Source organism: Elephas maximus, chromosome 10 (assembly GCF_024166365.1).
Source record: "Elephas maximus indicus isolate mEleMax1 chromosome 10, mEleMax1 primary haplotype, whole genome shotgun sequence".
In the NCBI taxonomy this organism is placed as follows: domain Eukaryota; kingdom Metazoa; phylum Chordata; class Mammalia; order Proboscidea; family Elephantidae; genus Elephas; species Elephas maximus.
Window position 1 is genome coordinate 47,301,126 of NC_064828.1, and position 26,070 is coordinate 47,327,195.

General features: G+C 38.4%; 2 protein-coding genes across 6 annotated transcripts in view; one reads left to right on the plus strand and one right to left on the minus strand.

The window, feature by feature from the left end:
* Positions 1–25,474, minus strand: part of LOC126084230 (uncharacterized) — a 38,279-nt gene extending 12,805 nt beyond the window's left edge. For 2 of the 5 annotated variants that reach the window (XM_049898609.1, XM_049898606.1), the window contains exons 1-6: positions 24,994–25,474; positions 15,610–15,696; positions 12,879–13,000; positions 6,681–6,819; positions 4,160–4,281; positions 1,728–1,838 (exon numbers count right to left, since the gene is read on the minus strand). In XM_049898609.1, coding sequence (XP_049754566.1) covers positions 1,728–1,838; positions 4,160–4,281; positions 6,681–6,819; positions 12,879–13,000; positions 15,610–15,696; positions 24,994–25,090 — 678 coding nt within the window. In that variant the 5' untranslated portion in view covers positions 25,091–25,474. Of the gene's footprint in view, positions 1–1,727; positions 1,839–4,159; positions 4,282–6,680; positions 6,820–12,878; positions 13,001–15,609; positions 15,868–24,993 lie in introns of all 5 variants that reach the window. The other 3 variants (XM_049898608.1, XM_049898610.1, XM_049898607.1) reach the window with 3 other exon arrangements.
* Positions 25,475–25,510: 36 nt separating this feature from the next.
* The window catches only part of SRP54 (signal recognition particle 54), a 51,706-nt gene continuing 51,146 nt past the window's right edge, over positions 25,511–26,070 (plus strand). Inside the window, exon 1 of the mRNA XM_049898603.1 lies at positions 25,511–25,764. The gene's annotated coding sequence lies outside the window, so the exon portion shown is untranslated. The remainder of the gene's footprint in view (positions 25,765–26,070) is intronic.

The following is a 26,070-nucleotide window of genomic DNA, read 5'->3' on the forward strand; positions in this document are numbered from 1 at the left end:
CTTTTTATTACCCCAGCAAAAGAATAGATACTTATTCTCTGGAAGGGTAAAACAGAGGTCTCTGGACCAGGAGCTACTAGGCCCAGTTGAAGGCAAGGGTAATGTACTGAAAACAGGGAATTAGGGAAACATACAAACACTGCATGCTGGGAAGCACCACTTCCCCAACAATCTTCCTCCACCACTAGGTTCTCAGGTAGTTGCTAGCCATCCAGTTAGGAGATTGGAAAGGTTTCCTTTGGGCAATCAGACCAGCCCAAGAGAAAAGATTTAAAGAACTATCTAAATAAGACCACTCAACAGTGAAGCCCCCAGTCAACAATCCTCACTCAGATGCTCAGAACTTCAATCAGCTTTTTTGTTTCCCACTCTTAGGTATAAGCAGACAATCAAAGATTTCTAGATTCTAAAGAAAACTGTGTTAACAATAAATGAAAAGAGACTTGAAGGCTAGTTGGATTTCAACAAGCACTATCAAAAAGAATCCTAGAATCCCTATCTGCTGATCTTAGGGCCCCCAAATCAGTGTTTGTCTATAGTCTCAAGGAAGGAAATTGTTAAGGCTGCCAATAGTCATAGGATGGTGTAAAAAGGCTTCTTTTTTAAAGATACTCAATACTTCTCCAGATTGCCATTAGAAGCACAGGATCATTAGTGAAACAATAAGGATTACCCTGTTATCCGCCCTCCCAAAAATCCCTCCCTTTTTTTGTTATTTTTCCCCTTAAATACAGGTATTATGGATCAAATTGTGTCCCCCAAAAATGTGCATCAACTTGAGGTAGGCCATGAGTCCCAGTATTGTGTAACTGCCCACCATTTTGTCATCTGATGTGATTTTCCCATGTGTTATAAATCCTATCACTATGATGTTAATGAGGCAGGATTAGAGGCAGTTATATTAATGAGGTAGGACAGCATCTCCCAGATTAGGTTGTATCTTGAGTCAATCTCTTTTGAGATATAAAAGAGAGAAGCGAGCAGAGAGGAAGAGGGATTTTATGCCACCAAGGATGACGAACCAGGAAAGGAGTGCGTCCTCTGAACCCAAGGTCTCTGCACTGAGAAGCTCCTAGATCAGCGGAAGACTGATGATAAGGACCTTCCTCCAGGGCGAAGAAGAGTGAGAAAGCCTTTCCCCTGGAGCTGGAAACCTGCATTTGGGCTCACAGCCTCCTAGACTGTGAGAGAATAAATTTCTCTTTGTTAAAGCCATCCACTTGTGGCTTTTCTGTTATAGTAGTCTGAGATAACGAAGAGAACAGAGAAAGAGAAAATCTCTGCGGTATCCTAACCCAGGGCATCATTGCCCCATAAGCTACTGTTCTGTGGCATTTAAAATTCCTCCTGAAAACTCAGGAAAAGAAGATAAAAAATGGTGAGTGTTACTTAACCCTTTTTCTTCCTTTCAACGTAGAGTTTAGTTAAACACATTTCTTACCAACATGTAGACATGAAAAATTGTTGCTACCAAAACTATAGCCGATATGAAGAAAATTAAGAAAAAAATGTATTTTCTAATAAAATCAGAGAGAAAGAGAAATATGTGACTGGAATATAACTACAATAATTCATCTTTACTAATGTTTTACAGTATTAAGTGAACTCAATCTGTTTCTACACAACAGCAACCAAGAGCGTTTTAGAGAAGATTTTCAATTCCAGTGGCAAAGAGATTTGGTTAAAATTATGCTATACAACAGACAGAATATATGTTAAAAGTATACCTTTACTCTGTCAGTGAACTGGTATTTTTTTATGACCATTTCCTGCAACTGGCAAAAGTCTTCATTCATTTCTACTCCATACAGTTGCAATGCTGAACTGTAAAGATAACCCTAAAATATGAAGATATGTTATGATACAAATGAATTAACTTTTAATTGTAAACTTCTTTCTAATTAAAAAAATCAAACTTTAAAAAACACAATAAAGTAAAAACAGGAGCAAAATAATATCTCATAGTTTCTGTAAAATTTATAACTTCAAGAACTTAAAGACTCTTAGGGATGAAGGCCTTGATTACAGTTTATTAATTTCCATTGTTTAAAAGTAGCTTTATTTTTAAAGATTGGTTTCTTATTTTTCCGGTAAAACCACGCATTCAACAAAGTTGAAAATGAGAAGAATGGCCACATATAGATTCTTTTTTGTAATTTCGTAGGAAGTTACATCAGGGGGAGGGAAGAAAGGAATTAACCTGAGGGAAATAAAAGGAAAAATTATGCACAGTCTGACACTAGAGGAAGGTAGCCTGAGGTGTGTACTGGTTGGCTTAGGGAAGTTGGCACGGTGCCTGGAAATCAATTAGTTAACAGGATAACCAATTAGTTAATAGGATAATCAAGAATTGACTATATATTGTTATTTACCTATTTCTGGTTAAAATAACAAAATAATAATTTGGAAGGAAAAAGATCAAATCATTTCCTAAAGATTTTAGGTCAATTTATATCTATGTGAAAACCAAATTTGTATCTGCTGCTCATCATGGATGTTTGGAATATATCCAACAGTGCATATGTGGGTATTACAAATTTTTGTTGATTGAAAATGACAACATATTCAAATTCATCAATGCTGCCATCATACCTGCATAAACCCCCCAAAACCCAAATCCATTGCCGTAGAGTCGATTCTGACTCATAGGAACCCTAGAGGACAGAGTAGAACTGCCCCATAGAGTTTCCAAGGAGCACCTGGTGGATTCAAACTGCTGACCTTTTGGTTAGCAGCCGCAGCACTTAACCTCTGTGCCACCAAGGTTTCCCATACCTGCATATCCACATTTATTTCAGTTTTATTCTTTTCTAACTAAAATCAGAAAATGGAGATGAGTGGACAAAATACAGTAAACAATCATAATCTCTAGTGTTCTCCAAACAAAAACCATCTGATATTTTCTATTATGGTTATCTTTCATTAAAAAAAAAAAAAAAAAAAATCTTTCATAGTTACAGAATAAAAGTTTCCACAGTGAAAAACTGATTAAGCATTAGCTGTTTCTGTTCAAAGCAGGCAGCTATGCTGGAGGCTGAGAGTGCCTGTTTCTGGCAAGAGCCTCTACTGCTGGTGGCCACATGTTTTAACTAGTTTGCTAATGACAACCAGAAACCACATTTTAGTTTTTTGATAAACAACACTGGAAATGCTGATAATGTGAATTAAAGGGGGAAAAAAAAAATCTCACACTCAAGTGATGTTTCATAAACATCTACATTCAAACTTTGGGTAACAGAAATTTGGAGCAAGATGTGTCCTTGGGTATCACTCAGTTTCCCCATTTAGAGGTGAGGGACTTGAGGCCCAGAGGTGTTAAGTGACTTGCATATGGTTATACAGTGATTTCCTAGGCCAGCTGTATTTGTACTTTTATAGGAGCTTTCTCTCATCAATGGAGCCCTGGTGGTGCAGTGGTTAAAGTGCTTGGCTGCTAACCAAAAGGTTGGTGGTTTGAACCCACCAGACACTCTGTGGGAGAATGATGTGGCCGTCTGCTTCCGTAAAGGTTTACAGCCTTAGAAACCCTCTAGGGCAGTTCCACTCTGTTCTATAGGGTCACTATGAGTCAGAATTGGCGATGACAGTGGGTTTGGTTTTTTTCTTGGTTTTTTCTTATCAAAGCTCAGCATAAGCTACTTAGTAAGTACAAACAGAGGTCAGAAGGGCAGGAAAAAAACACAAAACCAAACCCGCTGCCATTGAGTCAATACCGACTCATAGCAACTTTCTAGGACAGAGTAGAACCATCCCATAGAGTTTCCAAGGAGCGGCTGGTGGGTTCGAACTGCAGCTTTTGGTTAGCAGCCTGAGTTCTTAACCACTGTGCCACCAGGGCTCCAGAAGAGTGGTATTGACAGACAAAACCGCCAAGTGTTATGAGGGTCATGTGCTTCTGTTTTGTTGATATTTCTACATTTGTGTTATACAGACAACCTAGTAAAGGAAATGAGACACCTGGGCTTTGAAAGACCCAATTTAATTATTACTATTAAATAGAACTTAAGTGCCTGCCTATGCTAAACTATTTTACTCTTGTTATTCTGTTACTGTAATAAATAAACCCAATCTGTCACCTTGGATGGTGGTAGGTAAAACTGTTGCTACCAGAAGAAAGTTTTTTTTCAAATGCTGAGTATGTTCGCAAGCTAGACTTTACCCCATAAAGGACTGTGCCAAGCCTGGAGCCAACGTCAACCAAGACCTTTCCCGACAGATCAGGGAGTACATGATGATAAATGAACTTCAATTCCATGAGGGAGAAAGAATGAGAAATAAATCCTGGAGAACAGAACAGAATGAACATCAAATTTTACTTGGGTATTAATAATTTCATTCTGTACTTCTAATCCTTTTACCTATAAAGTAATTTCCATGTTTTTTTTTTTTCCTTAATCAATGACAGCCACCCATAGTTTACTTAGAAAAAAAAAATTAATGCTGTAATTTCCTACTCATCTACTCTGGGCTGTAACAGAGAAGACCAAATACTAAGTCTCTGACATTTACAAGGCCGCTAGGGAACAGCTACCAGATGTCCGCCCCTACCCTTAAGCCCCTCTTTTCCTCCTTACTGCTGCTTGGGATGTCTTTGTTTTTTTCCTTCTTCTGCCTATTATCTGCTGCTCCCTGGAACTGTTTCCTAACTGCCACACCATTGGCTCTCTCATCTTACTCCAAAGACAACCTCAGAATTACCATGTACTGCTGCATAGACTGTAGATTATCAAACAAATAACCATCACTGGAGTTGTACAATGTAGCAGCCCTGACCAACACAGAACACGTTCTGGAGTGCAGGAGAGGACTGGTATGGAAAGAGATTAAGATACCCTCATACACTGCTCTTATTTCCCTTAGTTTAATTGCCACTTGTAGCCTCCTACTTCATCTTCTCACCCCAGTTTCAGTGATAAAATATATGGGATAGCCTGAGTCTGGTTTTCCTCTGATATGAACGTAACCCAAACTCTTTGTATGTATGTCCTACATAATATAATGGTCGAGAAGGGGAGGAACCTTAGCCGTAACTAACAGATGGAGGCAAAGAAAATAAAAGCAGATAGGCCAATTTCTTGGAAGAGAATCAAGGGTGTGACTAGGCCTCAGAAGTAACTCTTGTGAGGTAGGCTATTGACTGTCATAGTCCTTATCTCCTTAGGATCCTCATCCTCATTTACCCTGCACCACACTAGCACTTCTGTCTTGGGCCACAGAGTCACCATTAGTGTCCTATAGCTAGATAAGCCCCTGGTCACATGGGGAGGGAGAGTCCCACAGGGTGATAGTTTTTCAGATTCATTATAGTCATCTGGCCTGGCCTGGATAACCAGTCACTATTTATAATCTGATTTTTGTGGGAAGATACATCCTAATCGTCAAAGTTTTATTTGTCAAACGTGACTTTTCTATAAATTCAGATTTGTTCGATATGGTGTCACAATTACAATTTGTTTTTAGTGTTCCCTCTATTACCTTGTCTAGCTCCTTTTCTACTCTGTGAATTTTAACTACCTAAAGTAGAAATCACATTATCTAAAAATACAATCTTAATGTTAGCAACATATTCTCAAATTTGGCAGTATTTATCCTTTGAGAGAGACATGTAAGATCAGTAATATAAATGGCAAGTTCACTTACCTGGAGGGGTAGCCCACTCCCAGCACTAACTCTAAATCTAAGTAAGCAGGATGACTGAAATAGAACATCTAAAGCAACAGCCCAGACCATCACATCTAGTTTGAACAAAGAATGTGTTAACAGAAGAGTTAACATATTAGTAGCATGGACTCAGTCTAGTCTAGGAAATTTTCTGTCACTAGAGTTGTTCTCTCTTATGGACCAGGAATGCTCCACTGGGTTGAACCATGGCCTGCATAAACTCTTTCTCAAGATCATGTATCTTTGTTCTCTGAGTCTGTGCTCACCCAACAATATCTGATTATCATCTGACTGTTCAAGTAGATGTTTTTATACGGAGAATGTTTCAGCCTTCTTGGCAGTTATATTTTTATTGTAAATAAATCCACATTTACCTGTTGCTGTTGTCGATTCTGACTCATAGCGACCCTATAGGGCAGAGTACAACTGCCTCATAGGGTTTTCAAGAAGTGGCTGGTGAATTCAAACTGCCAATCTTTTGGTTAGCTACCTATCTCTTAACTACTGTGCCACCAGTGCTCCAAATCTGCATTATGGTTTATATATCAATCTCTTTTGATTTTGGAGAATATGAGTTGGTTCCCCTGTACTGACTCACCTCTGTTAATTTCTGGGCCTGAAAAGTCACATCCGATTAAACAGTTCCAGGATGTGGCATTAATGTGGGAGACATTAGCCTAGACGATATTTCTATTTAATCTCACAAACCACATATTTGGCAATGGCTATGCTGCACGATGGAGCCCTGGTGGCATACCGGTTAAGAGTTTGGCTGCTAACTGAAAGGTCAGCAGTTTGAACCCATCAGCCGTTCCTTGAAAACGCTATAGTGCAGGCCTACTCTGTCCTATAGGGTTGCTATCAGTCAGAATTGACTCAGTGGCAATGGGTTTGTTTGGTATGATGCACATTAGACTTTTTGCTTCAAAAAACATCGAATGACTTGGTCATGAATTTGCATATACATGACATGTGAGGAAGAATACATTTACAATCATCAGGTTTGCTTGAGTACCTACCTAAAGGTGCCGTCTGGTGTGAGCCACACACCATGCAGTAGTTTCTGCTCATTTTTCCTTCTTCACATAATGAATCAATAAAGTCTTCATCGTAAAGGAATGCATCAACGTGAACTGTGGGTTCTGGCTGCTGCTGTATCTGGTGGAGAGAATAACATCAAAAGAACAAAGTACAAAGAAGTCTCTTTTGATTGTTAAATAAGGCAAAACATCAGTGGTTCATAGGCTAAAATTCTGGAACGAACAAAAAACACAGAAAGACAAGTTTTGCTTATTCAAGTCAGTAACTCTGCCTCTCTTTCATTTTCTTTATGAGATACTAGCAAGTTTGTATTTGACCTAAAATGATGTAAAACATGGCTATGAGAAATACATAACATTTTAGTTCAAAGGGACATTAGAGATCATTTGTCCATGGTATGTAGTATATATATTTTTGGATAATATTTTATTGTGTTTCTGGTGAAGGTTTACAGAGCAAATTAGGTTCCCATTTAACAATTACTACACAAATTGCTCAGTGACATTGGTTATGTTTTTACAATGTGTCAGCTTCTCATTAATTCCATTCTGGATGTTTCATTTATAGTAATCTGGTTTCCCTGTCCTCCATTTGGTCTCATATAGATGATTTTCTGAAGGTGAACAGTACTCACTGATAATATTCTTTACTTTATGAGCCAATTTGTTATTTAGCTAATATCTGGTCCCTCAGTGGTTAAATGTTTGGCTGCTAATCGAAAAAGGGTAGCAGTTCAAAGCCACCAGCTGCTCCTTAGAAATCCTATGGGGCAGTTCTAATATGTACTATAAGGTCACCATGAGTTGGAATCAACTCAATAACAGTGGCTTTAAGCAGTATTTTAAAGACAAGGAAAGTGATACCCAGAGAGATTTCTTCAGAGAAATAATACTAGTTAGTAAAGGAAGAATTGAAACTGTTATCAGACCTGAGCCTGACTTACCCATTAAAATACTTAGTAATCTTTGCCAAGAAGGCAAAGTTTTCAAATAATCAAAATGTTTTTTAAAACTTCTCTTATAAACAGTAGCTCTTTATTAATATTGCTAGTACATGATATAACATCAAGTGGCTACAAAGAAGAAAATGTCTGATTCATTGTATCTTAACTCTAATAAAGATTCAAGCTATCTTTCTGGACAGCCACAAAATTATATCTACACTTACCAAAATAATGTATATTATAACCATGTAAAAATCAGGTATGAATATACACAAGGACCAGAAGGAAATCAAAGAAGATAAAACAGTAACTTTTTAGTATAATAGAATGTGGGCTAACTATTAACATGCAATGAATACTTTTTCCCTCATTTTATGTATTGTGATATGTCATAATGCTAATATAATTTTATTGTTAACAATGTCCAAACTTTATCACAAATGTTTCTGTAAATTTTTATACTGCCCATTATTTTCCTCCTTTGGGAATCCACTCTAAATGACTGGATGTTTACTAAGATTTGTAGGGAGCCTTGATGGCACAGTGATTAAGAGCTTGGCTGCTAACCAAAATGTTGACAGTTCAAACTTACCAGCTGCTCCACAGGAGAAAGATGTGGCACTCTGCTTCCATAAAGATTATAGCCTTGGAAACCCTGTGGGGCAGTTCTACCCTGTCCTGTAGGGTTGCTATGAGTTGGAATCGACTTGATGGCAGTGGGTTTCTACTAAGATTTGTTGTGTTCACAAAGTACAAAGGCTATTACAAATGTACAGGATTTAGTCCCTTTGCTCAGGAGTTAATAGGCTGAAAGACTACATGAAGGATTGCTGTTTTCAGATGAACAGTGAAGAAGAGACGATTTGCTTCAGAAAAACATTTATATGTCTCCCACAAGAGTTGGAATCTGAAGAAACATGAAGGAGGGGGTTGTATGGAGAAAAAACAGGAGAACTAACTCTAGGAATAAATGAATAGAAAAACAAGCAAACATGTGCGGTACAAAAGTAGGAGAAAGAAACAAAAAAGCGAACTTCACCCTTGGTAAGAGTGAGGGAAATGGAATAGGAAAGAGAAAACCAGGATAATGACGTAGGCAGAGTCAGATTACTACTTGGCCCTCATCTTTTTTTTTTTTTTTTGAGGGCCTGGCAAACAGGAGGCACTCAAAAAATATTTGTTAAATGAAAGGTACTGAGGAGCCAGAGGGTTAAGGACTGAAAATAATTGGCAACATGATTAAAGCAGTAAATTAAAAAACAAAAACAAAAAAACATTTAAAACAGACTTTAGGACCAGTTAGATTGGAGCAGCTGTGGGGTTAGGGAAAACGTAAAATTTTTAAAGAGATAAAGTAGAGGAAAAAGATCCAGGTATTAACAGATCTAAGAAGGGAAACTAAAGAAAGCAAGGCATCAGGAGAAGATTTTATTCTTAGAAGATAAGAAATGAGGGCCAGGGCCAATGGGCTTAGTGAAGGCTTCAGTATAAAGATGAAGAATTACCTTTTCATCATATTCATGTAACGTTTAAAAAGTTACATAAAATCAAAAAAGAAAGGAAAAAATGAGGGTCAATATAAGAGTCTGATAGATATTATAAAATAAGGCAATGCCTAAACCATCATGTTGTAAATTCCATAAGAACTCGAATCATGTCCTTTTCTTTTTTTTCATGTCTTTTTCTTAATAGTTCTCCCATAGTGCCCAATGCAGCCACATATCAGCTGCTCAACAAATGTTTGTTAAATTGAAATGGGTAAATCTTAGAAATAGTAAGAGGGAAAAGAGCCAAGAGTGAGCTCAGCTTTCAAGTAAAAGGTCCCTGACATGATGGTATAAAGGGACGATATCGATCAGGAAAAAGAAAGGCAGGAAGATCATTTTAGGAACAGAGATGGTTTGTAGGATAGTAATCAATATGGTAAAAAAGGATGAATGAGATTATTATAATGAAGTTGGTGAATAACTTAAACTTGGCTATCCTTTCTTACTATAGATGTAGTAACAGGGAAAAACCCATTATAATAGTAGTGGCAGTAGTTTTTGTAACGGTAGTAAAATCAAACCAAACCCACTGCTGTGGAGTCGATTCTGACTCATAGCGACCCTACAGGACAGAGAATAGTTGTCCCATAAGGTTTCCAAGGCTGTAATCTTTACAGAAACAGATTGCCACATCTTTCTTCTACAAAGCAGCCAGTGAGTTCAAACTCCCAACCTTTCAGTTAGAAGCTGAGTGCTTAATCACTGTGCTACCAGGGCTCCTTGTAATAGTAGTAGCCCACAACTATACTACTAAAACAGGTAACATTTACAAAGTGCTTTGTGCGTGCCAGGTACTTTTATAAGAAGTTTACATACCTTAACTCATTTAAATCTTATAATAATTCTACTAGTGTCTTAGTTATCCAATGCTGCTATAACAGAAATACCACAAGTGGATGGCTTTAACAAACAAATTTATTCTCTCACAGTTTAGGCAGCTAGAAGTCTGAATTCAGGGCACTGGCTCTGGGGGGAGGCTTTCTTTCTCTGTTGGCTCTGGCGGAAGGTCTTCATCATCAATCTTTCCTTGGGTTTAGGAGTTTCAGAGTAGGGACCCCGAGTCCAAAGGATGTGCTCTTCTCCTGGCTCTGCTTGCTTGGTGGTAATGAGGTCCCCTCTCCTTTCTGCTTGATTCTATCTTTTGTATCTCAAAACAGATTAACTCGAGATACAACCTAATCCTATAGATTGAGTTCTGCCTCATTAACATAACTGCCTCTAATCTTGCCTCATTCCCATCACAGAGGCTGGGATTTACAACACATAGGATAATCACATCATGTCACAAAATGGTGGACAACCACACAATACTGGGAATCATGGCCTTGCCAAGTTGACAACATTTTGGGACACAATTCAATCCATAACAAATAGTAATTACAAGAGCTCAGGCCGCTAACCAAAAGGTCAGCAGTTCAAATCTACCAGCCATCCTTGGAAACCTGATGACCCTTCTAGGGTCATTATGAATTGGAATCAATTCAGCAGCAGTGGCTTTGGTTTTTTGGTTTATTATCCCCTTTTATAGATAAGGCACCTGAAGCTGAGAAGTTAAATAACTTGTACTGCATCACGGAGTTAGTAAATGATTCAAAACAGGCACTCTGGCTTCAGAATCTTTTTATTTTCAACAGAATTTCTGGGATAGATTGTACATATCATAAAATTCACCCATAATAAATAACAATTTTTTTTGAAGTAGACAATTCAATGATTTGTAGTAAAATTTTAAAGTTGTATAACCACCAGCACAATCTAGTTTTAAAACATTTCCATCATTCCAAATAGTTCCTTCACGCCCATTTGCAGTCAATCCCGTTTCTCCAAATTTGATCTTTAACCACTAAATGCCTACTGCCTTAATTTTAAAATCATATAAAAATGAAAGGGAATAAAGAGAAGCTAAATTTGAAAGACAAGAATAAAAAAGCAGAGGTGAAAGGCAGAAAATAATCAAAGTTCCCATAAGGTACCCACTTCTGTTTTAAAGGAGATGGTAAAACTGACCTTTTACGTTAAAAGCAATATTGATGAGAAGCAAAGATAAGAATGGAAATAGTAAACAAATATTTTGTTGAAAGGGTCTTACAAAAACAATTTCTTTTCTGTAAGAAACCTTTTCTTCCATTTACAAAAACTTCTATGTAAGGAATCTTGACCTTCTTTCAAATATATTGCATGGTTACAAACTAAAGAAACAAGGTAAGGGATAAATGAAAAAAAAAAAAAACAAAGAAACACACACACACACACACAAAAAAAGGTTTTTGATAGACTGACTGATCGTCTTCTCCAATAAAAGTTAGGTCTATCTTTTCAGACATGGCTAAGTCTGTTCTACCTCACTAGAGCTTCTGGGTTTTGTTGGGTTTGCTGGGTTGGTCTTTACTAAGACCTAAATCCTAAAATGGTGGGTCTTAAAAGCTTGTGAGCAGCCATCTAAGATACGTGTACTGGTCTCACCCATTTGGAGCAAGGACGAATGAAGAAATTCATAAACACAAGAGAAAGATTAGTCCAAAGAACTAATGGAACACAACTACCACAGCCTCCACCAGACTGAGTCCAGCACAACTAGATGGTGCCCAGCTACCACCACCAACTACTCTGACAGGGATCACAATAGAGGGTCCTGGCCAGAGCTGGAACAAAATACAGAACAAAATTCAAACTCACATATAAAAGACCAGACTTACTGGTCTGACAGAGACTGGAGCAAGCCCAAGAGTATGGCCCTGTGACACCCTTTTAACTGAGTATTGAAGTCACTCCTGAGGTTCAGTCTTCAGCCAAAGATTAGACAGGTCCATAAAACAAACAATAACTATGTATATAAGACTAAATGGGCACACCAGCCCAGGGGCAAGGATGAGTAAGCAGGAAGGGACAGGAAAGCTGGACAAATGGAAATGGTGAATCCAAGATTGAGAAGGGGAGAGTGCTGGCACGTCACAGGGTTGGCAACCAATGTGACAAACCAGTTTGTGTATTGTTTAATGAGATACTAATTTGTTCTGTAAACCCTTTCACCTAAAGCGAAATAATTAAATTTATTAAAATAAAATAAAAAAATAAGATAATTAAAATAAATTGCTATCAAGTCCAGAATGTCTTCAGTATTAAAAAAAAAAATCCTAAATGGTTAAACCAATCTTATATTCCACCACTACCCAACAGGTACCTGCAAGCAAGTCTCCTCACAACCTGATACCATAATACATTCAGTACAGCCTCTGGCCTGTACTCATATTGTTCCCCTTACCCAATATTACCAACGATTTTTTAAAGCCTAGCTCAAATCCACCTCTTCCATGACACTTCTCCTGACTACTTTAGCTGTTACCCTCTTTTTCTAAGGTCCACCCACCTTTTTAACCTATTATTAGTTAAATTTAGGCATTTATTCTTAACTGTTGTGATTTTTGACAAATGTTTTTACAAACAATGAGCTGGATCTTCACAACTAGAACGCCCTCCTAGAAGGCAGAGATTATGCTTCATACATCTTCTGTGTCTCCCACAGCATCCATTGCATGGCCAAACCTTACCAAGCACTCAATACTTAACTGACAAGAAGAGTGTGAACTTTGTTTTTAAATACAAAACTGTAAGGGGATAAACACATCACTTTAACTTAAGCAGAATTCTTAAATAGCATTTAGAGAAAAATAATTTAACGTATTTACTTTTTGAAGGGCGAGATGTTCTGAGGAAAGCATGGTTTCTAGAGGCAAGCAGTTCCGAAGGTCTTCTGCTATGCTTTTCAACATAATATCATTATTATCTTGAGTGAATTCATCAAAATCTCCTGGGGGGGGGGGGAATAGGTTTTATAGTTGTAGTCAGTCATACAACTATAAATTTTGGCAAATACATATAGATGGAAAATATGGGCATATTTTCCATCAGGTGAAAGCAGTTTATAACAATAACCCTTCTAACCAATGACAAATTCAAGTTCTTACAAAAGTTCCATTTAAAATATTGAGTTTTTCCTTTTTCCAAATTTTGTGAAATACACAACTTGATTATTTTAGCCTGTTATACAAAAGCAAATGTATCTTGAAACACGTTGTGTTTTAGCCACTTTATTTTTAGTCAAGAATAAAAACCAAACTCATTGCCATCAAGCTGATTTCGATTTGTGGCAACTCCATGTGTTAGTGCAGAACTGCTCCAGAGGGTTTTCTTGGCTGTAACTTTTACGGGAGCAGGTCACCAGGCCTTTCTTCTGTGGCACCACTGGGTGGGTATGAACTGCCAACTTTAGGTTAGTAGTTTCAATCATCCAGGGGCCTTCACTCAAAAATAGCACTGCCACTGGCTTATAGAGTTCTATATTCACTCATAAGTAGTCAAACATTCCTTCTCTGACCATACAGACCTTAGAAATTCAGGAGATATCACACAAGGGATTACTAAGAAGATAATTCTGAGTATCCATGGTGCCAATAAAATGTACCCAGACTTCAGATAATAAGCACTAACATCTGGCACCAAAATCGTGATGCTCTGCTACAGCAGAGGAGCATACACAGTGATAATTACAATAGCAGATTTTTGATATCTATGGCCTACTTTTGGATGGTCTGGCAAAAGGGAAGTGTGTGTATAGCAATCAAGACAGCAGGTATGATAAGATGTTGACACCTGGTGAATCAAGGTGAGGGTTTAAAAGTGGCAGTCATTGTTCCGTTGTTTCAATTTTTATGTGGGTTTAAAATTTTGCTTTAAATTGGCTCTAAAAAGTATCACTTCTGAGCAGCTCATATACAATTTTAAACAGAATGTGACTTATCTGGAAGCAAAACATTCTTGAAGTCTGCTACTGTCTGGGATGCCACTGAGACTGGAAAGGGCTACTAATGAAATGGTGGTATAGGGAACAAAGGAATTTACATTTCCCTTAAAAGACTTTCTTATACTGAATTCTTGGTAGGATTTGTCTTTCTCACCGCTTTAAAGTAGCTATAGGGAAACTCTATAGGGGCAGTTCTACTCTGTCCTGTAGGGTTGCTATGAGTAGGAATCGACTCAACGGCACTGGGTTTGGTTTTTGGCTTATAGAAGAAAAATAAGGAGATACTGAAGAAAATATCATCCATTTCCATATGCCTGGCCCCCCCAATCTTTGGTTGTTGCTAAGTAAGCTCAGGATTTCCTTCTTAGACATAAAATAATTGCTTTGGAAAACAAAACAAAACAGAACCTTGCACATTAGCTCAGAATACTCTATTCATATCACAAATAACACTTAACATTTGGAAAATGTTTTTTGGTTTACAAAGTTCTTTCAATAGAAATTAAATCACTTAACCATTAAAAATTCAACATGAGGAAGACAAAGCAAGATTACATTCCCAGATTTACAGGTGAGAAAACTGGCGTCTTCTAAAGTTAAATGAATTGGTAAAAGTTACAAAGCAGGCCAACAGTAGCACAAGGACATAAACCTAGGTTTTCTGCCTCTAAAGACTGTCCTCTTCTTTTTTGCAATGCCACTCTACGTCCCTACATACAACGGTTCTTTCTCTACAAAATTCCCTCTGAGCTACAGTAGTTAATACCAAGGTAATATCATTTGGCTGTCTGAACTGATATGGGAAAACCTTTTAGCTCTTTTTTCTTTCCTACCATCTCTAGAACAGTGTTCTAAGCCGTTGCTTCACATTATTTCTAGAAGGAAGCAGAATATAAGTTATAGGAAAACAAAAAATACTATTAAGATGCATTCCAAATTGTTTTAGGTGGAACTTAAATAGCATCTTTGATGAGTTCTTTTTTTTTTTTTTTTAAAGCTGGCTTTTTTCATTGTATTCTTCCAATCTAAGTTTCCCCAAGGTGCTAATTAATACCTAACATCTGCTTCACTTCTCTCCATAGATAGAACACTGACTGGAAGCCTTCATGACTCAAATTTAATCCCAATACTACTACTTACACCAGTGATCCTTTGGCAAGTTCTCTCAATTTGTAAATGGCATAACTAAAGAAGCTGATAAAAATCTCATTATGTTAAACTATTTCACTACTCAACTTCTTTGAATTTAATTCTGTAACATAAACAACTATGTTAATAAACAGTCTTCGTGTGGGCCTCCTTTATAAAATTAAAGTCTTAGAGTAGAAAAGAGGCTGTGACATCTTACCAGATAGCAGAATCTATCTCTGACTGAACCAGAATCTGCCTCTCTTAAACATCAACTACTTTTTCCAAATGCAGCCTGAGGGGAATCATCATCTTTAATGCTATACAACATTTACTGAAGGAGCACTTAAGGCATGCTAGATATCGTACAGTGCTCTTCAAACATTACTATTTAATCCTTTAAATCATACAGGTGGTACTAGTATCATCTCTATTTTACCAGAAAACAAAAAAAGCAAACCAGAGGTCAGAGAAGTTAAGTTACTTGCCTTGGGTCACATCAGCCAGAAAGTGAGAGTTGAGTTTTGAATGCAGGTCTAACCCTGAACTCATAATCACTATACCATACAGCCTCCCTAAAGTGACAGAGAAGAAGGTTCGTGAGTTTTCCTACCTCTACCTTAGTCTTCTCTCTCCCTAGCTCTGACCGTGGTTCTTCTCATGATATGGTAGCCACATCCTTTGCCACCTTTGTCACTGTCTTCTGGACTTGCTTCTGGACAGCCCACTTAAATGTGGCCCTGGAACTGAACACAGTTTGGCAATCTAGTTCTCTAATCCATGATAACCTTAGCTTATTTTCTTCTGGGAAGCCCTGGTGGTGTAGTGGTTAAGAACTATGGCTGCTAACCAATAGGTCAGCAGTTCAAATCCACCAGCTGCTCCTTGGAAACTCTATGCGGCAGTTCTACTCTGTCCTATAGGGTTGCTATGAGTTGAAACTGACTCAATGGCACTGGGGTTTATTCTCTTCTGCTACTATTTTGTAGCGTTTTCAGGCTCTGATCACTACTGCTACTGGGTTATTGACAGAGTTGGGAAGGGGTTGTGGTGGCAGTGGAAGCCCAAATGTCTTAAAACAATAATATGTGAAGATCTAGGGAGCTGGAGAAATAAAAAATGAGAATGGCTGCAAATTCTGTTTATTTGGGAAATCAATCCCCCAGCTAATGTAAGCATCACCGGTCAAGAAGGCCGGAGATACTATGAAATTGTTATTACTCAGTCAATAAAAAAAAGCAGAGTTAAATGAAGACTGCACTTGTTTTACCTCAATACCAAGGATACCAGGTAAAAATGAGAATTGGCATCCCTTACCCTAGACAACAAACTCTGATTCAACCACATTCACGAATAAAAGAGTATTTCTTCAGTTACAGCAGGGTTTCTTCACCATGGCGCTACTTAAGAGGATCCACACTTGGTTTTACGTGGTCACAGAGGCCCAAAGTTGTATGCTTCTGTGTACATATAAATATGCATATTTTTCTAGGAAAAAGTTCTTAAGAAATCTTTAATAATAGCTAATATTTATTGAGTACTATATGCAAGGCACTCTGCTACAAGCTCTACATGCATTCACTTTCAGTCTTCACAACATCTCTGTGAGGTGTACTATTATTTTCCCCATCTCTGGCTCCTAAGGCCATGCTATCAAACACTGCTTAAGGCTGATGAGATGAAAGTTAGGAATCACTCATCCAAAACTGTTCCTCTCATTTGGGCTCTACTTACAATTTTTGACTCTTGGTTGAAACCACCCTCGCTTATTCAGCTGACCTTACTCCTATCCTTTGGAATTCTATCTCAGGGACAAACTCTGAATAACAGTTAAAACAATGGCCTGAATTAGAGTTGTTGGTCCAACACTTATTACCTAGGCAAGTTGCTTAACTTTCTGAGCCTCAGTGGTCTCATTTATAAAGTGGGAATAATAGTAATAGCCATCTCAAGGGATTGTTTTGAGGATTAAAGGAGTTAATATATATGTTTAGCATATTGCCTTAGAACAGTAATCAGCCATAGAAAGCATTCAATAGATGTTAACTACCATTTGAGGATCAGTGTGGTTAAGTTTGGTGAACTCATTTTCCAAACTGTATTTTTAAAATGTCAATTTCATGAATCAAAATGAAAATATGTCCGATTTAATAATTTTACTAAGATACAACTTACATAAATGTTCTCCCTAAATGTGTTTATTCTATTCCAAGTTACTTCTTATCTAAATGTCTGATTCATAATTGTTAAGGAGCACTTTCAGACTTCAAGGGGGAAATTTTTAGCTCAAGAAGGCTAAAATTGGTTTTATTATCTGTAGTGGTTGGCAAGTAACTTCTGAAAAGGATGCAAGAGTATTTTGCTCTAATAATGGCTATAAAAACACATTAGAAAGGCATGACGTGGATGTTACTGAAGTATGTAAAACTACAATTCACTTAACATTATATCATAAACATTTACTCTTATGTCATTAAAATTCTTGAAAGATTATTTTTAAAAACTGTGTACTATTCCAGCATATGTATAGTCCTTCTTTTACCACTCACTCCTACTGTTGACAGATAAAGATATAATTGTGAAATATTGGAGGCACTGAATCTAACATTTTGGTATACATCATCTTTGCATTTCAGATCATTTCCTTAGTATACATTCCTAGAAAGGGAACAACTTAAACATTTAAAGCCTTTTGCAACATCTTGTTGAATTTCTTTCCTGAAAGGCTGTATCAATTTACTCTAACAGAAATGAATAAGAATACATCTCATCAAGCCCTTAAAGCATCGAATAATTAAAACAAACAAACAAAAACCTTTGTTGTTTTAATTTGGATTTCTTCCATTACTAGTGAGGCTGAGCATCTTTTAACATGCATAATAACTATTTCAGAATGTGTGGTAACAGTTATGTTGCTTGCAGAAAGATTAAAGAAAGGTGCTAATTGGCTGCCTAGAGACAGTAAAGCTTTTCTCAAATTACATATGTAGGTGGGAAGGGCGTGGAGAAAGAAGAGCTTTTCTAAACGGCAGAATTAATTCTTAAAAAATTTCCTGCTTAATTAAGCATATGGGAAAAGAAAGGTTACCAAGCTTACAGCCTATGAAGCAAATTCTACTTTTTATGTATCTAGACAGGTACCAAGTCCCACCATGTTCTTCTTTTAATCCCATTTCCTCTTCAATCATAGCCATAGTCGTGACTTCACACTTAGAATACTATTACAAATTTATAACTAGCTCTTTGATGTCAGTTTCTCCCCTTTATAAAATACTTTACATACCTATTTTAAAATAGTCTTGCTTAAACCTCATTTTCATATCACTCCCCCTCTTTAAAATTTTTGGATGGCTTCTTGTTTTCCAATATATTAACTCTTACTCCAGACTTTTAAGGCTTTCCAGGATATTAACAGAAGTTAAAAAAGAAAAAAAAAAACCCCAGTGCCATCGAGTTTAACCATCCTATTTTCTATTCCCATTACTCCCTAACATAATTTTTGCTCTAGTCAGGCAAATGTCTTTAGTTGTTTTCCACAATCCTTCCTGTTCATATCATTCCTTTCAATTGCATGACCTTGCTTTCTGCAATAAGGCCCTGTCCAAGTTACACCATCTCCATGGAGTCTAACTCCACACCTCTAGTCCTCATTCACCCATATCCTCACCTCTAATGACTTATAATGCATAATTCACTCACATCATATATTATTCTGAAGTCCCTATTCAAATAAAAAATTTATTGAGGCGGTTTCTGGTCCTAGATAAAATGGCAGCTTCCCTCATTCTTCCCTGTTCTTCTCCTTTAAATACAACTAAATACCCTGGAAATAATTCAATAAGCAATTATAGAAGGATTCTGAAAGCAGGTAAGAAGGTGATCTGGCTGGGGGCTCAGGTCTTGATGAAGGACACTGTGATGAGTTCCTTGGGTTTCCGTTCTTTCTCCCAGATATTCTGGAATGGGTACCAGAGACCTGGGACCAACAGGCATAGAAAAAAATAAAAACAAAAAACTCCAGGAAAATCCTGTTCTCTCTGGCCAAATTGTTCCAGTACCATTTGTTGAAAAGGACATCCTTTCTCTACCACATTGTCTTTGGACTTTTTCAAAAACCCATATATGACCCATATCTCACACCATACACAAAAACTAACGCAAAATGGATCAAAGACCTAAATATAAAACATAAAATGATAAAGATCATGGAAGAAAAAACAGGAACAACAGTAGGGACCCTAGTACATGGCATAAATACAATAAAAACCGTAACTAACAATGCACAAACACCAGAAATGAAAGTAGATAACTGGGAGCTCCTAAAAATTAAACACTTGTGCTCATCAAAAGAGTAAAAAGGGAACCTACAGACTGGGAAAAAAAAATCTTGGCTATGAGGCAGTTCTGCTCTGCCCTGTAGTTTGACAAGGGTCTAATCTCTAAAATCTACAGAATACTTCAACACCTCAATAACAAAAAGACAAATAATCCAATTAAAAAATGGGCAAAGGGTATGAACAGACATTTCACCAATGAAAACATTCAGGTGGCTGACAGACGCGAGGAAATGCTCACAATCATAAGCCATTAGAGAAAGACAAATCAAAACTACCATGAGATACCATCTTACCCCAACATTACTGGGACTAATCAAAAAAACATTAACAAATGTTGGTGAGATCACAGGGAGACTGGAACTCTTGTGCAATGATGGTGGGAATGTAAAACGGTACAACCACTATGGAAAACGATATGGCACCTCCTTAAAAAGCTAGAAATAGAAATATCATACGATCCACCAAGCCCACTTCTAGGAATATATCCTAGAGAAAAAAGAGCTGTCACATGAATAGACAGACAGATGTAGACCCATGTTCATTGCAGCACTGTTCACGATAGCAAAAAGATGGAAACAACCAAAGTGCCCATCAACAGTGAATATAAAGAAATTATGGTATGTACACACAATGGACTATTACTCAACGATAAAGAACAACGATGAATCCTCGAAACATCTCACAACATGGATTAATCTGGAGGGCATTATGCTGAGTGAGATAAATTAACCACAAAAGGACAAATACTGTGTGAGACCACTATTATAAAAACCCAAGAAAAGGTTTACACACAGAAAAAAAACAATCTTTGTTGGTTACAAGGGAGGAGAGGTGTGGGGAGGGGAAATCACTAGCTAGACAGTAGACAAGTGCTAACTTTGATGAAGGGAAAGACAACACAATATACGGGAAGTCAGCACAACTTAACCAAGGCAAAGTCATAGAAGTTTCCTAGACACATCCAAACACCTTGAGGGACTGAGTTACTGGGGCTGAGGGCTAGAGACCATGGTCTCAGGGAGTATCTAGGCCAAATGGTATAACATAGATCACAAAGAAAATGTTCTACATCCCACTTTGGTGAGTAGTGTCTGGGGTCTTAAAAGCTTTTGAGTGCTAAGGTACATCTATTGGTCCCATCCCATCTGAAGCAAAGGAGAATGAAGAAAATCAAAGACACAAGGAAAATACTAGTTTTCAAAGGACTAATGGACCACATGAACCACAGCCTCTACGGCCCAGAGGAACCAGATGATGCCTGGCTACCACCACTCTGACAGGGGTTACAATAAAGGGTTCTGGACAGAGAGGGAGAAAAATGTAGAACAAAATTCTAATTCACAAAAAAAGACCAGACTTTCTGGTCTGACAGAGACTGGAGGAACCACGGAGACTATGGCCCCTGGGCTCCCTGCTAATTCAGAACTGAAGCCATTCCTGAAGCTTACTTTTCAACTGAAGATTAGATAAACCTATAGAACAGTAACACACGTTAGGAACATGCTTCTTAGTTCAATCAAGTATACAAGACAAAATGGGCTACACCTGTCCAAAAGCAAAGATGAGAAGGCAGGAAAGGACAGGAAAATTGGACAAATGGACACAGGAACCTGGGGTAGAAGGGGAAAGGGAGAGAGTGCAGACACAGTGAAGGGATTGGAACCAATGTCACGAAACAATTTATGTATAAATTTTAGAATTAAAAAAAAAGAATTCTTTGAGTATTTTATGTCAGGCCTCTATCAGATATGTGTTTACAAAATATTTTCTCCCATTTTGTAGCTTGCCTTTTGAGCTTTATTAACATCTTTAACACAGGAAATGTTTATAATTTTAATAAAGACCAACTTGGCAATAAAAAAAAGAAGTTAGGGATAAAAAAAAAAATCCACATATGTGTGAGTTTATTTTTGGACTTTCTATGCTCCACTGATCTACTTTTCTATCTTCACGATATTACCATGTTGATTTAATTCTTGAAATTGGGTCACCTTAGCCCTCCAACTTCTTTTTCCAAAAAACTTTGGCTCTTCTAGGTCTATTGTGTTTTCACATGAATTTCAGAATTCAGCTTGAGTTCCTAAAAAAAACCGTTGAGATTTTGATAGGGATTGTGTTGAATCTATATAGCAACCTGGGGAGAACTGGTATCTTAACAGTATTGATTCTTCTGACCCATGAACAAGGTTCATCTCTCCATTTACTTGTTGTTAGCTGCTGTCGAGTAGGCTCCAACTCACAGCGACCTTATGTATAACAGAAGGAATTGTTGCCTGGTCCTGTGCTATCTTTATGACCTCTGATATGATTGAGCCCACTGTGGTGGCTACTGTGCCAATCCATCTCAGTGAGAGTTTCTCTCTTTTTCACTGACCCTCTGCTTTACCAAAGATGATGTCTGTTTCTAGTGATTGGGCTTTCCTGATGATGTGTCCAAAGTAAATGAGCTGAAGTCTTAACAATCCTCACTTCTAAAAAGCATTCTGGTTACATTTAAGTTATGTTATACTAGTATCTACTCGATGGTAGTACAATAGAGAACTGAAGCAGTATGCTGCCCGACAAATGTAACTAGATCCCAGACTTTGCTTTTTATATTTGTAGGTACTAGGAAGAACCTGTAACAGCTCTGAGCTGCTGCTCAACTCCATGTCTAATTCTGCTCACTGAAGATGTATCTAAAATACAGGATGCAGAGAAGCTTCTAGTCACCTACCGTTATTATCTTCTTTAAGTATTTAAATTATTTTCTTGATGAGTTTGTTAATTTCCTTATAGTCAAAAACCAAATCTGTTGCTGTCGAGTTGATTCTGACTCATAGTGACCCTATAGGACAGAGTAGAACTGTCCCATAAGGCTTCCAAGGAGTACCTGCTGGATTTGAACTGCTGACATTTTGGTTAGCAGCCAAACTCTTCACCACTACACCACCAGGGTTTCCAATTTTCTTATAGCAAACCCTAATTTCCTATCCTCTGTAACTTGGTCCTTAATAGACACCGTTACAGGCTATTGGTTGTACTTCCTCATTTGTATTTACATATTCAGGACTAATTCAACGTTTGTTAATATTTCTGCTCCTGTGTGTGTGTGTGTTTTAAATATGTCTATTGGGGACTCCATTTGGAGTTCTGGCTCTCATCTCCCTTCACTTAATAGATCACAGTCACTTTCCTACCCTTTGAAATCTAGATCAAGAGCCCACTTTATACACACAGGAAATAGAAGAGTACAGATGTTCCACCACAGGATCAATAATTAGTGCGCTGAGGTACTGCTGTGTTTTTTATTTTTGGGGGTTGGGGGGTGTGAGGGAGAGAGAGGCTTATTTTTGCTTACTTTGGCCCTCAGACTTGTTTATCCTTCCTATATTGTCCATTTTGTTTCCTAGGCCTTTGGCTTAAGCTGTACCAAGATGAAATGTAGGCTTTCGACTTCATTTCTTCTAGATCTTCAGTTTGTATCACACATTGACATGTGCTTGGCTCTGCCCTGGTCCACTTGTCTGGTTGTACCAGCCTAATCACTATACCTTTACAGAACAATTTTATTATTCTTTTTGTGTATTTAAAATCAGTGATTTTACCAGTCACACTCAATGTCTATTACCCAAGGAGAGTTATAATTAAAGGTCTAAGCAAATGTCAGGAGCCCTGGTGGCACTGTGGTTAAATGTTTGGCTGATAACCAGAAAAGGCTGGCAGTTTGAATCTACCAACTGCTCCTTGGAAACCCTAAGGTGCAGTTCTATTCTGCCCTGTAGGGTCACTATGAGTCAGAATCAATTTGACAGCAATGGGTTTGTTTGTTTTTGGTTTATGCAACTGTTATACAAGATATTATGCAAGTAACTTGATGTTAGAGATCAAACATTTTTCTGGAAGAAGGAAATTCAATTAGGAAAATGAAAAATGGTTGAATGGAAGAATCTTTTGTGCTGTATTTAGAGCCACTTCATAAACTTTTTTTTTTTCATAAACAGGTATACTAGTAAATTACACTACATGGTTACACAGTTTGTAACAAAACACACTTCTTCATTTTAAGCCATCTGGTACTCTCATTTCTTAAAATAGTCACGCTAATAAACATTCTTCAGAAACTCAAGTTATTTTCTAAATTGTTTAATTTTTTGACCATCTCTGACTACAGGGTCTGCTGGAGAGATGCAAAAAAACTGCCTTTAAAAAAAGTAAAAACGTATTATTTAACCAATGATACTGGGTCCTCTTGTTTACCACCTAAAACATGCTTTCAAGTCTTCGTGATTTTGAAAAATGTAGTCTCAAGTAATACCTCTAAAATTAGAGATTTAGATTACAAATTACTCCACAAAACTAAGAGCTTCTTGAGAGCAGGGATGTTTCGGTAATTTTACAACTGCCAGAGCCAGGCAGTATGTGGCATTTTTGCAGGCACTCAATATTTTTGGAATGAATTACCTTGGGCATAAGAATGCAGAAATGGGATTGGCATTGTCTTATAAAGAACTGGGATATGATGAATGAAACTGGTAATACAGGGTTTAAATGAAGTGATAAGAGACTCAGCAAATTTTTCAAAATTCCTGTCTTGAAGTAATCTTGTATGCGTCTATAAACAAGAAGCTATTGTGTCTGGTGTCCTATACTTTCCAGGATAAACCTTGACATTGCATGTCCAAGTTAATTTTAGTTTGGCATCTTATCTAGAGTGCTCTCCTCAGAATAAAAATGGGTAGTAATAATGATAACAATAATACCTAACTCCACTGATAGACCCTGACATCACAAAAAGAGAGTTCTAGAAAAAGTCAGGGCTGGAAATCTAAAATTGGGAGTCATCAGCAAACAGACATTTTAAGCCGTAAGACTGGACGAAAATAATCACGAGAATCAACGTTTAGAGGTGTAGAACATAGTACGATCTGGCATAGTTAACAAAGACTATTCTATTTTCTTGCGCTTTCACCAGGCTTTACTTTGCCAAGTCTATCCCAATAATCAATAACTAGGCCTAATTATCACATTTCCTCGATTCTAACTCGTGCTTATTATTATTATTTAATTTTAATGGTTTAAAATCAAAGGCTTCTCCTCCCAGAAAAATTGCTATTAAACTGATGGCCCATTTTACGATCGACAAAACGCACCAGCTACAGTAAAAGCCTCCAGCTCTACACCCTAAACCCTCTCTTGCAAAGTGCTTTTTCAGGTAGTATCTCACTCATTCTCACAAATTTGTGGGAGGAGTAATGGGGAAGATGGATTATCCTCTTATTCAGAAACGGAATTAGGCACAAGAAAGCTCTTAAGACTTGTCCCAAGCCTCCAACGAAATCATAAACCCAGAGCCAGCTCTTCACCCAATCTTAAGATGGACTCTGAGAGGCCGAAAGACTGAGCGTGCGCCCCAGTCAACCTGCCCACAGTAGAGCAGAGACTAGCACAGCGACCCCATGGAAGGTCTTTGGCCTCACCCGTCCTACGTCCCCAAGGTCAGCGCCCACAGACTATTCTTGCCCGTACCACCTGCTTCTAGCCCTGGTCGCTTACGGGTCGTTCGCATCCACTGGAGCAGCGCTGGACGGTCGGTCGGCGCTACCGCGCCGAGCAGCTGCAGCACCGCTCGCCGAGCGGAGCAGAATTCCATGTTGGAGCAGAAAGCAGCGCGGAAGGAAGCTCGTATTGCGCACGCGCCGGGGAGTCAACACTCGATCCGATCTTCGGAGGACTCGCCTCCGTGGGGGCCCCGCCCCCTACCAGGGAGCCTGAAGTGCTCCCGGGGATCCCTATCCTCAAACCTACCTCCATTTATCGTCATTCAACTCAGCTCAGCCGAGTCTCATTTTCTAACGGTGGCTTCTTGAGGCCGTATTTCTTTCCTGGGGTGGCATCACTAAAGAGGCCTTAGAGAGCCTTCTATTTGGTCACTAACTTTGCTCTACAGTTATTGGGCAGAAAAAACTAAAACCGAAAGCAGAGCGAAGCAAAGAATGACTTCATAAGGCCTTTCAATAGGAACCAGGCACCGGCGTGCCCCGGAAGCGGAAGTTTATTCTCTTCATGAAAGGCTGGACTACGCCGAGTGGTGACGTTTCCTCATTGGGCGGAAGGTTCGGTGGCAGTCGTCGGTCTTCCAGCTGGTGGGAGTTGGCGTCGCGGTGCTGGGCGCTGGGACCCTAGTTTGTACAGTTTGGGAAGTCGGGTTGTGGGGTCGCATCTGTCTGTCGGCTCCTTGGCTTTCCTGGGTCTTCTCCCTCGGCGTGGGGCCTCGCGAAGGAATCCCGGGCCCTTTGGGCCACGGCGTTGGTGCCTGCTTTTGCGGTAAGTGTCTGCTTTTTCCCGCCCCAGTATATGGAGGGTCAAGTAGGGGCCGCCCCAACCCTGCTTACGGGGCAAGAGACTCGAGAGAGAGTTGGTTTCCCTGGCCACCGGTTGTCGTCACTGAGAATGAGGTTCTCTAGCTCTTCTTTATCTCATGTCCACTATCAGAACTTTTATTGAAAGATGCGCAGTGCCCTTTTCAAGTTGTCTTCAGATTTACCAGAGCCAAATAAGATGTAGACAGCTGCAAGCCTGACTCTTTGTTTTGCTTTCCTGATAAAGGGACTACTTCCACGAAAATCTTGT